Genomic DNA, 13,848 nt, shown 5'->3' with positions numbered 1-13,848 from the left:
GGCTCTCTCATCTGCTCAGACTGTCAGAACCCTCCCTGGAGGCCACCTCTCCTATGGAGGTGAAGGTATGCAGATGTCTCTGCTCAGTTGATCTTAAGTGCTTTGTTTTTTCTATCATCCATCTCCTCTATCTCCTATTCTCTTTCTGCTTTCTCTTTTACAAGATTCCCTGAGCTTAGGGAGGGATGGATCTGATGGAGATATCTATTTAGGACTGAGTATTTTCTCACTCTCTGCCTAATATCTGGTGGTGGGTCTCTATATTTGTTGCCATCCTCTAGGGCAAACTTCTGAAGATGATTGAGCAAGGAAGGAATTGACCTTGGATTATTCAAAGGATACCACAAGGAGTCCTTTTGTCACAATTTATTGAGATAATTTCTTTATTTACAATTCAAATGTTATTCCCTTTCCTGGTTTCCCCTCCAAAACATTTCTCTACATTTTTGCATTTTGTTTGTTTGTTGGTTGGTTGGGTTTTTTTTGTTTTGTTTTTGAGACAGGGTTTCTCTGTGTAGCCCTGGCTGTCCTGGAACTCAATCTGTAGACCTGGCTGGCCTCGAACTCAGAAATCAGCCTGCCTGTGCCTCCCGAGTGCTTGGATTAAAGGCATGTGCCACCAATGCCCAGCTCTATATTTTTTAATAGACCAGTCTTAATTTGGTTTACACTTAAGTCCTTGAACTATCTAGTCTCAGGATCTGGAAACCTAAATACTACTGAGTATGTGTTCTGTCTTGTGGGGTGGGCCCGAAGTCAAATCAGTTATTGTTTTGTTACTTCCACGTGTTTTGTGCCACCATTGACAAGCATATCTTGCAGTCAAGATATCATTGTAGATACAGATAAGGTGTCTGGGTCTGTATTTACATATCTTTTTAAGAATAAGTACAGTACCTTCCTTTGTCCAAAGTTGGTAAATTTTGGTTTCTGAAGGTTTCTCTGTTCAATGAGTTGTTTTAAGTGTTGCATTTTTATATACTTTTTATTAGGTATTTTTCTAATTTACATTTCCAATACTATCCCAAAAGACCCCCATACCCTCCCACCCACTCCCCTACCCACCCACTACCACTTTTAGGCCCTGACGTTCCCCTGTACTAGCCCATATAAAGTTTGCAAGTCCAATGGGCCTCTCTTTCCAGTGATGCCCTACTAGACCATCTTTTGATACATATGCAGCTAGAGACAAGAGCTCTGGGGGGTACTGGTTAGTTCATAATATTGTTTCACCTATAGGGTTGCAGATCCCTTTAGCTCCTTGGGTACTTTCTCTAGCTCCTCCACTGGGGACCCTGTGATCCATCCAATAGCTGACTGTGAGCATCCACTTCTGTGTTTGCTAGGCCCCGGCATAGTCTCACAAAAGAGAGCACTATCTGGGTCCTTTCAGCAAAATTTTGCTAGTGTGTGCAATGGAGTCAGAATTTGGAAGCTAATTATGGGTTGGATCCCCGGATATGGCAGTCTCTAAATGGTCCATCCTTTTGTCACAGCTCCAAACTTTGTCTCTGTAACTCCTTACATGGTTGTTATGTTCTCAATTCTAAGGAGGGGCAAATTGTCCACAATTTGGTCTTCATTCTTCTTAAGTTTCATGCGTTTAGCAAATTGTATCTTATATCTTGGTTATCCTAAGTTTCTGGGCTAATATCCACTTATCAATGAGTAAATATTGTGTAAGTTCCTTTGTGATTGGGTTACCTCACTCAGGATGATGCCCTCCAGGTCCATCCATTTGCCTAGGAATTTCATAAATTCATTCTTTTTAATAGCTGAGTAGTACTCCATTGTGTAAATGTACCACATTTTCTGTATCCATTCCTCTGTTGAGGGACATCTGGGTTGTTTCCAGCTTTTGGTTATTATAAATAAGGCTGCCATGAACATAGTGGAGCTTGTGGCCTTCTTACTGGTTGGGACATCTTCTGGATATATTCCCAGGAGAGGTGTTGCAGGATCCTCCGGTAGTACTATGTCCAGTTCTCTGAGGAACCGCCAAACTGATTTCCAGAGTGGTTGTACAAGCTTGCAATACCACCAACAATGGCGGAGTGTTCCTCTTTCTCCACATCCTCACCAGCATCTGCTGTCACCTGAATTTTTGATCTTAGCCATTCTGACTGGTGTGAGGTGGAATCTCAGGGTTGTTTTGATTTGCATTTCCCTTATGATGTTGATTTCAGGTGCTTCTCAGCCATTCGGTATTCCTCAGGTGAGAATTCTTTGTTTAGCTCTGAGCCCCATTTTTTAATGGGGTTATCTGATTTTCTGGAGTCCACCTTCTTGAGTTCTTTATATATACTGGATATTAGTCCCCTATCTGAATTAGGATAGGTAAAGATCCTTTCCCAATCTGTTGGTGGCCTTTTTGTCTTATTGACGGTGTCTTTTGCTTTGCAGAAGCTTTGCAATCTTATGAGGTCCCATTTGTAGATATCTCTATCTTACAGCACAAGCCATTGTTGTTCTATTCAGGAAATTTTCCCCTGCACCCATATCTTTTCCCCACTTTCTCCTCTATAAGTTTCAGTATCTCTGGTTTTATGTGGAGTTCCTTAATCCACTTAGATTTGACCTTAGTACAAGGACATAGGAATGGATCAGTTCTCATTCTTCTACATGATAACCACCAGTTGTGCTAGCACCATTTGTTGAAAATGCTGTCTTTTTTCCCCTGGATGGTTTGAGCTCCCTTGTCAAAGATCAAGTGACCATAGGTGTGTGGGTTCATTTCTGGGTCTTCAATTCTGTTCCATTGGTCTACTTGTCTGTCGCTATACCAGTATCATGCAGTTTTTATCACAATTGCTCTGTAGTACAGCTTAAGATCGGGCATGGTGATTCCACCAGAGTTTCTTTTATCCTTGAGAAGAGTTTTTGCTATCCTAGGTTTTTCGTTATTCCAGATGAATTTGCAGATTATTCTTTCTAATTCGTTGAAGAATTGAGTTGGAATTTTGATGGGGATTGCATTGAATCTGTAGATTGCTTTTGGCAAGATAGCCATTTTTACAATGTTGATCCTGCCAATCCATGAGCATGGGAGATCTTTCCATCTTCTGAGATCTTCTTTAATTTCTTTCTTCAGAGACTTGAAGTTCTTATCATACAGATCTTTCACTTCCTTAGATAGAGTCACGCCAAGGTATTTTATATTATTTGTGACTGTACCTAGTTTCTTTCTCAGCCTGTTTATCCTTTGTGTAGAGAAAGGCCATTGACTTGTTTGAGTTAATTTTATATCCAGTTACTTCACCGAAGCTGTTTATCAGGTTTAGGAGTTCTCTGGTGGAATTTTTAGGGTCACTTATATATATACTATCATATCATCTGCAAAAAGTGATATTTTGACTTCTTCCTTTCCAATTTGTATCCCCTTGATCTCCTTTTGTTGTCGAATTGCTCTGGCTAGGACTTCAAGTACAATGTTGAATGAGAAAGTGGGCAGCCTTGTCTAGACCCTGATTTTAGTGGGATTGCTTCAAGCTTCTCACCATTTACTTTGATGTTGGCTACTGGTTTGCTGTAGATTGCTTTTATTATGTTTAGGTATGGGCCTCAAATTCCTGATCTTTCCAAGACTTTTATCATGAATGAATGTTGGATTTTGTCAAATACTTTCTCTGCATCTAACAAGATGATCATGTGGTTTTGTCTTTGAGTTTGTTTATATACTGGATTACGTTGATGGTATTCCGTATATTAAACCAGCCCTGCATCCCTAGAATGAAACCTACTTGGACAGGATGGATGGTGGTTTTGATGTATGCTGTGATTCGGTTAGCAAGAATTTTATTTAGTATTTTTCATTGATATTCATAAGGGAAATTGGTCTGAAGTTCTCTATCTTTGTTGGGTCTTTAGTGGTTTATGTATCAGAGTAATTGTGGCTTCATAGAATGACTTGGGTATAGTACCTTCTGCTTCTATTTTGTGGAATAGTTTGTGCAGAACTGGAATTAGACCTTCTTTGAAGGTCTGATAGAACTCTGCACTAAACCCATCTGGTCCTGGGCTTTTTTTGGTTGGGAGACTATTAATGACTTTTTCTTGAGGGGATGTAGGACTGTTTAGATCATTAACCTGATCTTTATTTAACTTTGTTACCTGGTATCTGTTTAGAAATTTGTCCATTTCATCCAGGTTCTCCAGTTTTGTTGAGTATAGCCTTTTGTAGAAGGATCTGATGGTGTTTTGGATTTCTTCAGGATCTGTTGTTATGTCTCCCTTTTCAGTTCTGATTTTGTTAATTAGGATGCTGTCCCTGTGCCCTCTACTGAGTCTGGCTAAGGGTTTATCTATCTTATTGATTTTCTCAAAGAACCATCTCCTCTCTTGGTTGGTTCTTTGAATAGTTCTTCTTGTTTCCACTTGGTTGATTTAACCCCTGAGTTTGATTATTTCCTGTGGTCTACTCCTCTTGGGTGAATTTGCTTCCTTTTGTTCTAGAGATTTTAGGTGTGTTGTCAAGCTGCTAGTGTGTGCTCTGTATAGTTTATTTTTGGAAGCACTCAGAGCTATGAGTTTTCCTCTTAGAAATGTTTTCATTGTGTCCCATAAGTTTTGGTATGTTGTGGCTTCATTTTCATTAAACTCTAAAGTCTTTACTTTCTTTCATTATTCCTTCCTTGACCAAGATATCATTGAGAAGAGTGTTGTTCAGTTTCCATGTGAATGTTGGCTTTCTATTATTTATGTTGTTGAAGATCAGCCTTAGTCCATGGTGATCCATGTGCCTAAGATCTCGTGGAGAGTCCTCTAGGGGACCTTGGGGGTGTCTCCCGACTCAGCACCCAAGGTGGCCTGGTACTGGTGTCCATGTCTTTAATTTCTTTATTTCTCATTTGACCCAATTATCATTGACTGCATTGTTGTTCTGTCGGCTTTCTCTGGTTTATGTTATTATTGAAGACCAGCCTTAGTCTGTGGTGATCTGAAAGGATGTATTGGATTATTTCAGTCTTCTTGTACCTGTTGAGGCCTGTTTTGTAACCAGTTATATTGTCCATTTTGGAGAAGGTACCATGAGGTGCTGAGAAGAAGGTATATTCTTTCAATTTAGAATAAAATGTTCTATAGATATCTGTTAAATCCATTTGTTTCATAACTTCTGTTAGTTTCATTGTGTCTGTTTAGTTTCTGTTTCTATAATCTGTCCATTGATGAGAGTTTGCAGTTGAAGTCTCCCACTCTTATTGTATGAGGTGCTATGTGTGCTTTGAGCTTTAGTAAAGTTTCTTTTATGAAATTGGGTGCCTTTGCATTTGTAGCATAGATGTTGAAAGAGTTCTTCTTGGTATATTTTTCCTTTGATGAATATGAAGTGTCTTTCCTTGCCTTTTCTGATAACTTTGGGTTGAAAGTCGATTTTATCTGATACTAGAATGCCTACTCCAGCTTGTTCCTTGGGACCATTTGCTTGGAGACTAGTTTTCCACCCTTTTATGCTGAGGTGGTATCTGTCTTTGTCACTGAAGTGTGTTTCCTGTATGTAGCAAAATGTTGAGTCCTGTCTGTTAGTCTGTGACTTTTTATTGGGGAATTGAGTCCATTCATATTCAGAGATAAATTTAAAAAGTCATTTTTGCTTTCTGTTATTTTTGTTGTTACAGGTGGAATTTTGTTTATGTGGCTATCTTCTTTTAGGTTTGTTGGAAGATTACTTTCTTGCTTTTCCTAGAAAGTAGTTTCCCTCCTTGTGTTGGTGTTTTCCATCTCTTATGCTTTGAAGGACTGGATTAGTGGAAAGACACTGCTGAAATTTGGTTATGTCGTGGAATACCTTGGTTTCTCCATCTATGGTAATTCAGAGTTTTGCTGATAGTAGGCTGGGCTGGCACTTATGTTCTCTTAGGGTCTGTATGATATCTGCCCAGGATCTTCTAGCTTTCATACTCTGTTGAGAAATCTGGTGTAATTCTAATAGGTCTGTCTTTATATGTTACTTGACCTTTTTCCTTTACTGCTTTCAATATTCTTTCTTTGTTTTGTGCATTTGATTACTTTGTGATGGGAGGAATAACTATGACAGGAACTATCACACTGAAATCCATAGTTACTGTACAAGTCTGCCTACCCATAAGCAATGGATGATTGTTTCCCTTACTCCACATTTCATTAGCATGTGTTGTCTCTTGTGGATTTTTATCTTAGCCATACTGTCTGGTGTAAGATGAAATCTTAAAGTGACTAACATTGTTGAACATTTTTAAAGCATTTCTCAGCCTTTTGAGTTCCTCTATTGAGAATTCTGTTTAGATATTTTAATTCAGTCATTTGTTTTCTTGAAATATAGTTTCTTGAGTTACTTTCTATATTTTAAATACTATCCCACTCTCATATGTGGAGTTGATGAAAAATCTTTTCTCTTTCTGTAGGCTGCAGCTTTGTTCAAATGACAGTGTTTTTTGACATGCAGAAACTTATTAGTTTTATAAGGTCTCTTACAAAACTTTGTTGATTTTAATTCCTATGCTTTTGGTGTTAAGATTGTCTTTTTCTGTCAGAGTTTAAAGCTGTTCCCTATCTTTTATTAGTTTCCAAGTATCTGGTTTTCTTTTGAGGTCTTTGATCCATTTGGAATTGAGTATGTGAAGGATGATAAATATTTTGATCTATTTTCATTCTTGTACATGAAATCATCCAGTTTGACTGACCTTTTAAGATATACGAAGAATTGTGTTGAAATCTTCTTCATGCATTAATCTGGTAAGGTGCTCAATGCTTTTGATAGGATTATTTTTACTATGTTAGTCCTACAGATCCATGAACATGGGAGATCTTTTCATTTTCTGATATCTTCAATTTATGATTTCTTTTTTCAAAAAGAATTTTTATTAGATATTTTCTTCATTTACATTTCAAATGCTATCCCAAAAGTCCCCTATGCCCTCCCTTGCACCCTGCTCCCCAACCCACCCACTCCCACTTCTGACCCTGGCATTCCCCTATACTGGGGCATATGATCTTAGTAAGACCAAGGGGCTTCTCCTCCCAATTATGGCCAGCTAGACCATCTTCTGCTACATATGCAGCTAGAGACATGAGCTCTGGGGGTATTGGTTAGTTCATATTGTTTTTCCTCCTATAGGGTTTGCAGACCCCTTCAGCTCCTTAGGTACTTTCTCTAGCTCCTACATTGGGGGCCCTGTGATCCATCCAATAGATGACTGTGAGCATCCACTTCTGTATTTGCCAGGCACTGGCATAGCCTCACAAGAGACAGCTATGTAAGGGTCCTGTCAGCAAAATCTTTGTGGCATATGCAATAGTGTCTGGGTTTGGTGGTTGTATAAGGGATGGATCCCCAGTGGGACAGTCTCTGGATGGTCCTTCCTTCCATTTTAGCTCCAAACTTTGTCACTGAAACTCCTTCCATGGGTATTTTGTTCCCCATTCTAAGGAGGAACAAAGTATCCACACTTTGGTCTTCCTTCTTGAGTTTCATGTGTTTTGCACCATTTACGTTTTCAATGACTTGAAGTTTTTAATCATACAGGTCCCCTTCACTTGCTCAATAAGATGTAACTTCAAGATCTTTTATATTATTTGTGGCTATTGTAAAGAGTGTTGATAACATGATTTGTTTCTCAGACTACTTGCCATTTGTATAGATAAGGAAAGAGTGGACAAACTTTTTTTATTCCTGATTTTATTGGAATAGCTTCAAGTTTCTCTCTGTTTAAGTTGATATTGGGTATAGGTTTACCAGAATCTGCCTTTATTATGTTGAAATATCCCTAATTACCAGAGCTTTTATTATAAAAGGGTGTTGAATTTTGTTAAATTTTATTTCTTAATCTAATGAGAAGATCATGTATTTTGTTGGTTCATTTATATGATATATTACATTTAATCAATATATGTGTGTGTTAAGCCATCTTTGCTTCTTTAGGATGAAGCCTCTTTGATCCTGGTGGTTGATCTTTTGAACACTTGATTTCTAATTTTGAATCATTTTACTGTTTTTTAAGTTGTTTTTTTTTTCTTAATTTTATTGGTAGTTTACTGTTTTCATATTAATTCTGTGAGTCCTTTAAAAGAAAAAAACTAAGGGACTTTAGGTTTTTTATGCTGAGTTGTATTTGCATTTTAGGTGGAAAGGTAAGTAAAGATTTTTGTTGCCATCTTAATATAGTGATTTTTATTTTTACTTTTTTTTTTTTCAATAGGCTGGAAAACATGAAGCTATTGTGAAGAATGTTCATGATTTACTAGCAAAATTGGCTTGGAATTTTTCTCCTGAACAACTTGATCATCTCTTTGATTGCTTTAAGGTAAAAGTCCAAGTAATGATGCATTACCACTATTCAGTTCTTTATTTATAGCATGGCTTTAAAAAAAACAGTAGCTAATATATTAATCATAATTTTCTCTTATTCTCAGAACTTAGAATTATTTTTGTTTATGTAATAATTTACATCATACTTGAGCAAATTTAACCATTTTTACTATATCTAGTTCTTAAATTTATTGCTTTTTGGAAATTTTTATTTTGATGTAGGATTAAATAACCTGTATAAATATAAAGAAGGCTTGGATAGGAGAAGAAAATACCAAGCTGCATATAAAGGCATATAAAAAAAATGTTATTTTTTACATAGTCCAAGAGTCTATAATAGTGTATCCCCTCTGGTATTGATGGAAATATTTTAAATATTGTGGCATACTATTATTCTTTTCCTCTGTAATGTTTGGTTTGAGAATTTAGGAGTCAAAAGTTAAAACCCTGTGACAGTAATAATGTGCTTATATGATACTTAACATTGGTTTTAGCAGTATAAGATTGCCTTAAAAATGATTATATTTTTGGTTGGACCTTTAGTAGTCACTGACTATGGTATAAAATATTTGTTTGATTTTCAATTAATATGTGAATAATTATATTTAATACCCTAGTTGCTGTTTTGCTGGCTTACCCTGGAGAAATTCATGGGAATATTAATTACAAATCATACTTAACATTTTAGTAGAAGTAATTGTTAACGGAAATTAAACATCTATGAATTGTAAAGGATATAGTGGACGATACCTTCATTTTAGTCACAAAAATTAATGTATTTGAACCATTTTATACATAGTTGAATCTCTAATGTAGAAAAGGCCCTGAGGAAAAGGAAGTGGTATCCTAAAAAGATTAAGCTGTTTCATATTGTGTAAAAAAGTATTGATAGTTATTCTAGCAATTGGCTCATGTTTTGAACTGAATTCTGTTCTTTGAAATGGTGTATTTTGAACAGTACTCCTATTGAGACACTATATTTTAATTATTAAATTACAAAAACTTGAAACTTTTTTAATCAGTGGTAATTTTTCTTTGCTTTTATATATTTATCTTTTTGTGGTATTAGAGTCATCCATCCTCTGTACCCTGCCCTCCTAGTTTATAAATATTTTCAAAATACAGGTATTAATTCTTTCTCAGATCTAGATGTCTAAGTGAGTTTACCTGGCTTTTTGCAAGTATTTGCACCACTCTTGACATCTCTTTGGCTATTGAAAAATCTGCTCAGGTTGTCTTGGTTTCATTGCTGGCCACATGCATCTAAGAATTTGTTGATTGGCTCTGTATTTTTCTATTTTCTTAAAATATAGGCTTTCACAGAGTTTCCTTATTATCTTCTAGATTTCATTGTTTTTATTTCTCCTGGTTACTTTTGGCTGAAAGTTTACCAATCTTAGTTTTTCTGAAGGAACCAGCTCTTCCCATCAATTGTCTTCTTCTTTATGGCAGTCATTTATAGCTGCTGTGTTTTAAATTTTTACTTTTTCAAGATTTTGACTTTATCTAGTTTTTATTTCTGTAAAACCTTAAGGTTAGCCATGAAATTAAGTTCAATTTTTACATACGAGCCTGTCTTTACATTTTGTGTAAGGATCAAGTATGCTCATTTCATTTTCATATTACTCTATGAAATTTTTTAGCTTAACTGACTTTTTCAGTGACTCTCGATCATTTAAAAATACTGCTAAATGTCTACATGTTTCTGCAATTTCTCATCTTGACAGTTTATGATCATTATTTTAGGATAATTGTGGAAATATAGGCTGCTGATTCATATAATTTTGTTTTCCTGATTATTATAACTATTATTTGTTTTTCCCCTATTCTTATTTACAGAGCAGAATAAAGAATTTCTTCTTTATTATTTTCTTTTGTAATTGAATTATTCTTCTATTGCAGTTCTGAACTAATGGTCACAAATTGTTACCTCATGCTTTTCTCTACTATTTTTCTCTGCCAATATTAAAAGATGGCCTAGTGATACAAAGTGTCCTTGGCAGTTATTTATTTTCAGGTCTTGTAATATATTTTCATATGCCTTTTATAGGTTTAATGGTTCTGTTGAGCTCTTTTGTTATCCTGATTATTTTTGCCTTTATGATATCTTAATACCTTTTTCCTTGCTGGTTTTTTAAATTATTTTTGACTTTGTGTTGAGAGTATGTGTGTTGTGTGTGTGTGTGAATGAATAAACATGTCATGTATACATACAGAGATCAAACTATAGCTTGACAGAATTGATTTTTTTTCTTTGTACCATGCCAGTCTCAAAGAGCAAACTCAGGCATAATGGCAAGTAACTTGTAGTTACGAGTATAATTGCTACCCCATCTCAAAAGGCCTTTAGTTACAATGTGGTTTTATATTGTTTTGCTTTTGCATTTAATTTAAACATTGATTTGTTGTGTTTCTTAAAATATATTTTGAACTGTAAATGTAATACAATGTAATACTTTGAAAATTTCTTCTTGTGCTATAGAAAACTTAATGCCACGATTTCAGTGAAAACATATTTCTACCCCTTGGGTTTGTATCTGAGCTCCTTTTTGTTCTTTCTTTATGATATCTTAATACCTTTCTTTGATCTCTATAACATGTAACAGCATTTTTGAAAGTTGTAGTCATGTTTATTTCTTCCTTTCTATTGATGCTTGAATTGTTTCCTTAAGCTTGTCTTCTCTCCTTGATGTTTTCCTGCTCTGTGTGTGTGTGTGTGTGTGTGTGTGTGTGTGTGTGTGTGTGTGTGTGTGTGTGTGTGTGTGTGTGTGTGTGTGTGTGTGTGTGTGTGTGTACACAGTGTAGCCAAGTTTTTTAATTATTTTATTTATTTACATTTCAAATGTTGCCCCCCTGCCACTGTTCATCATCCTGATAGGGTGTTCCACCAGCCCTGATCCCCTTCCCTGGGGCCTCAAGCCTCTACAGGATTAAGAGCATCCTCTCCACTGAGGACAGTCAAGACAGTCCTCTACTATATATGTGCCAGGGACCTCAGACTAGCCTATGTATGTTCCCTGGTTAGTGGCTCAGTCTCTGAGAACTCCATGAGGTTGAGTTAGTTGAGACTTCTGTTCTTCTCATCTTCTTCAGCTCCTTCAATCCTCCTCCTAATTTCTCCATAGGGACCCCTACCTCAGGCTAGTGGATGGGTGTAAGCATCAGCATATGCCTCAGTCAGCTACCCGTAGGGCCTTTCAGAGGGCAGCCATGCTATGGCAGGCTCCTGTCTGCAAGCACATCAAAGCACCAGTAAAGGCATAAATGTCAAACCTTGATGTCCACCCTGTTCTCTATGACATGGCTCCCAAGTTGGGCCATTCACTGGAGCACCTTTCCTCCAGTCTCTTCTCCATTTCGTCAGTGCAGTTCTTTTAGATAGGAACAATTCTGAGTCACAAATTTTGACAGTGGGTTGGTAACCCCATTCCTCCACTTGGAGCCCTGTCTATCTACTGAAGGTGAATTCTTTAGTACATTTCTCCCCACATTTGGGCATTTTGGCTAATGTCACCCCATAGAGTCCTGGTAGCCTCTCACATCCCAGGTTTCTGGGGTTTCTAGAGGATCCTCCCTGACCCTCACTACTACATATTCCTTTCATTGTCCTAACCCTCTGAGCTTATCTCCCCTCCCCCATCGATATACCTGATCCAACTCCACTTTTCCCTCTCTGTCCTCTTTCCCACCCAGGTACCTCCCTCCCTCTGCCTTCTGTGATTATTTTGTTCTCCCTTTTAAGTGAGATTGAAGCATCCTCAGTTGGTCTGTGGTTTTGTATCCTGGGTATTCGGTACTTTTTTGCTAATATCCACTTTTGCTAATATTCCTGAGGTGGACTCTCAGGGTCATTTTCATTAGCATTGCACTGATGACTAAGGAAGTTGAACATTTTTTAAAATGCTTCTCTGCCAGGAGAGATTCCTCTTTTGAGAATTCTCTGTTTAGCTTTGTATCTCGTTTTATTTATTTATTTATTTATTTGCCTGATATCATGTCTTTTTTTAAAATACTTTTTATTCGGTATTTGCCTCATTTACATTTCCAATGCTATCCCAAAAGTTCCCCATACCCTCCCACCCACTCCCCTACCCACTCACTTCCACTTTTTGGCCCTGGCGTTCACCTGTACTGGGGCATATAAAGTTTGCAAGTCCAATGGGCATCTCTTTCCAGTGATGGCCAACTAGGCCATCTTTTGTGTATCTCATTTTTAAATTGGGTTATTTGGGGGTTTTTTGAAGATTAACTTCTTGAGTTTTTTAATATATTTTGGATATTAGCCCTCCATCAGATATTGGGGGAGTGCAGATATTTTCACAATCTGTAGGTTGCCATTTTGTCGTATTGATGCTGTCCTTTGCCTTACAGAAGCTTTTCAGTTTCATGAGGTGCCATTTGTCAATTCTTGATCTTAGAGCCTGAGATGTTGGTGTTCTGTTCAGGAAAATTTTCCCCATGCTGAGAGTTGGAAGGCTCTTTCCCACTTTTTTTTCTATTAGATTCAGTGTATCTGGTCTTATGTTTAAGTTCTTGATCCACTTGAATATAAGCTTTGTGCAAGGTGATAATTATGGATTAATTTTCATTCTTCAGCCAGACAATGGTTGCATACTCCTTTAATCCCAGCCCTTGGGTGGCAGAGGCAGGCTGATCTGAGTTCGAGGCCAGCCTAATCTACAGAGTGAGTTCCAGTACAGCCAGGACTACACAGAGAAACCCTGTCTTGAAGAAAAAAAAAAGTCATTCTTCTACATGTACGTTGCCAGTTGAACCAGCACCATGTATTGAAGATGCTTTCTTTTTCCACTGTATGGCCTTGGCTTCTTTGTCAAAAACTTAAGTGTCCATAGGTGGAGGGGTTTATTTCTCTGTCTTCAATTCTACTCCATTGATTTATTGTCTGTCTCTGTACCAATATCATTTAGTTTTTATCACTATTGCTTAGTAGTGTAGCTTGGAGTCAGCGATAGTGATTCCCCCAGAAGACCATTTACTGTTGAGAATTCTTTTGGCTATACTGGGTTTTTGTTTTTCATATGAAATTGATAAGTGTTCCTTCCATTTCAATTGAGATTTTTTGTTGAATTTTTTTATGGAGATTGCTGGATGGAATTTTTTGATGGAATCAAAAAATGGATGGATTTCTGAGTTAGAGCCCAGCCTGGTCTACAAAGTGAGTTCCAGGACAGCCAGGGCTACACAGAGAAACCCTGTCTCAAAAAAAAAAACCAAAAAAAAAAATTGCTCTAACTAGAAATCTGCAATTTCAGTTTCTATAAAACTCCAGGATAAAATCATTTGGGAGTGAGAAATGTAAAGGCTAATCTTAGATGGCTGTGTAGACAGGATTCTGATGATAAATAATCCTGTATAAGGTATGGTATATTTGGGATCTGGGCTTTTTAAAGCAGTAACCAGAGGCTACAACCACATGGCAATTAAAGAATTGTTTTTCCTTCATTTGCTAGTGCTGAAAATTGCTTGTTGGAGAAGTATGAGCCTCTTAACAGTATTACCCTTCTCTTAAGATTTCAATCCCTTCATCACTTAGGTAGAAGAAA

At 37.0% G+C, this 13,848-nt stretch overlaps 1 protein-coding gene across 1 annotated transcript in view; it reads left to right on the top strand.

Annotated features, from left to right (window-relative positions):
• Usp9y (ubiquitin specific peptidase 9, Y chromosome) overlaps window positions 1-13,848 on the top strand; it is a 160,822-nt gene that overhangs the window by 39,086 nt on the left and 107,888 nt on the right. Inside the window, exon 13 of the mRNA NM_148943.2 lies at window positions 8,175-8,279. Within this exon, the coding sequence (NP_683745.2) occupies window positions 8,175-8,279 (105 nt within the window). The remainder of the gene's footprint in view (window positions 1-8,174; window positions 8,280-13,848) is intronic.

The sequence above is a fragment of the Mus musculus genome, chromosome Y (assembly GCF_000001635.26).
Source record: "Mus musculus strain C57BL/6J chromosome Y, GRCm38.p6 C57BL/6J".
In the NCBI taxonomy this organism is placed as follows: domain Eukaryota; kingdom Metazoa; phylum Chordata; class Mammalia; order Rodentia; family Muridae; genus Mus; species Mus musculus.
This window is presented reverse-complemented; position numbering and strand designations above follow the sequence as displayed.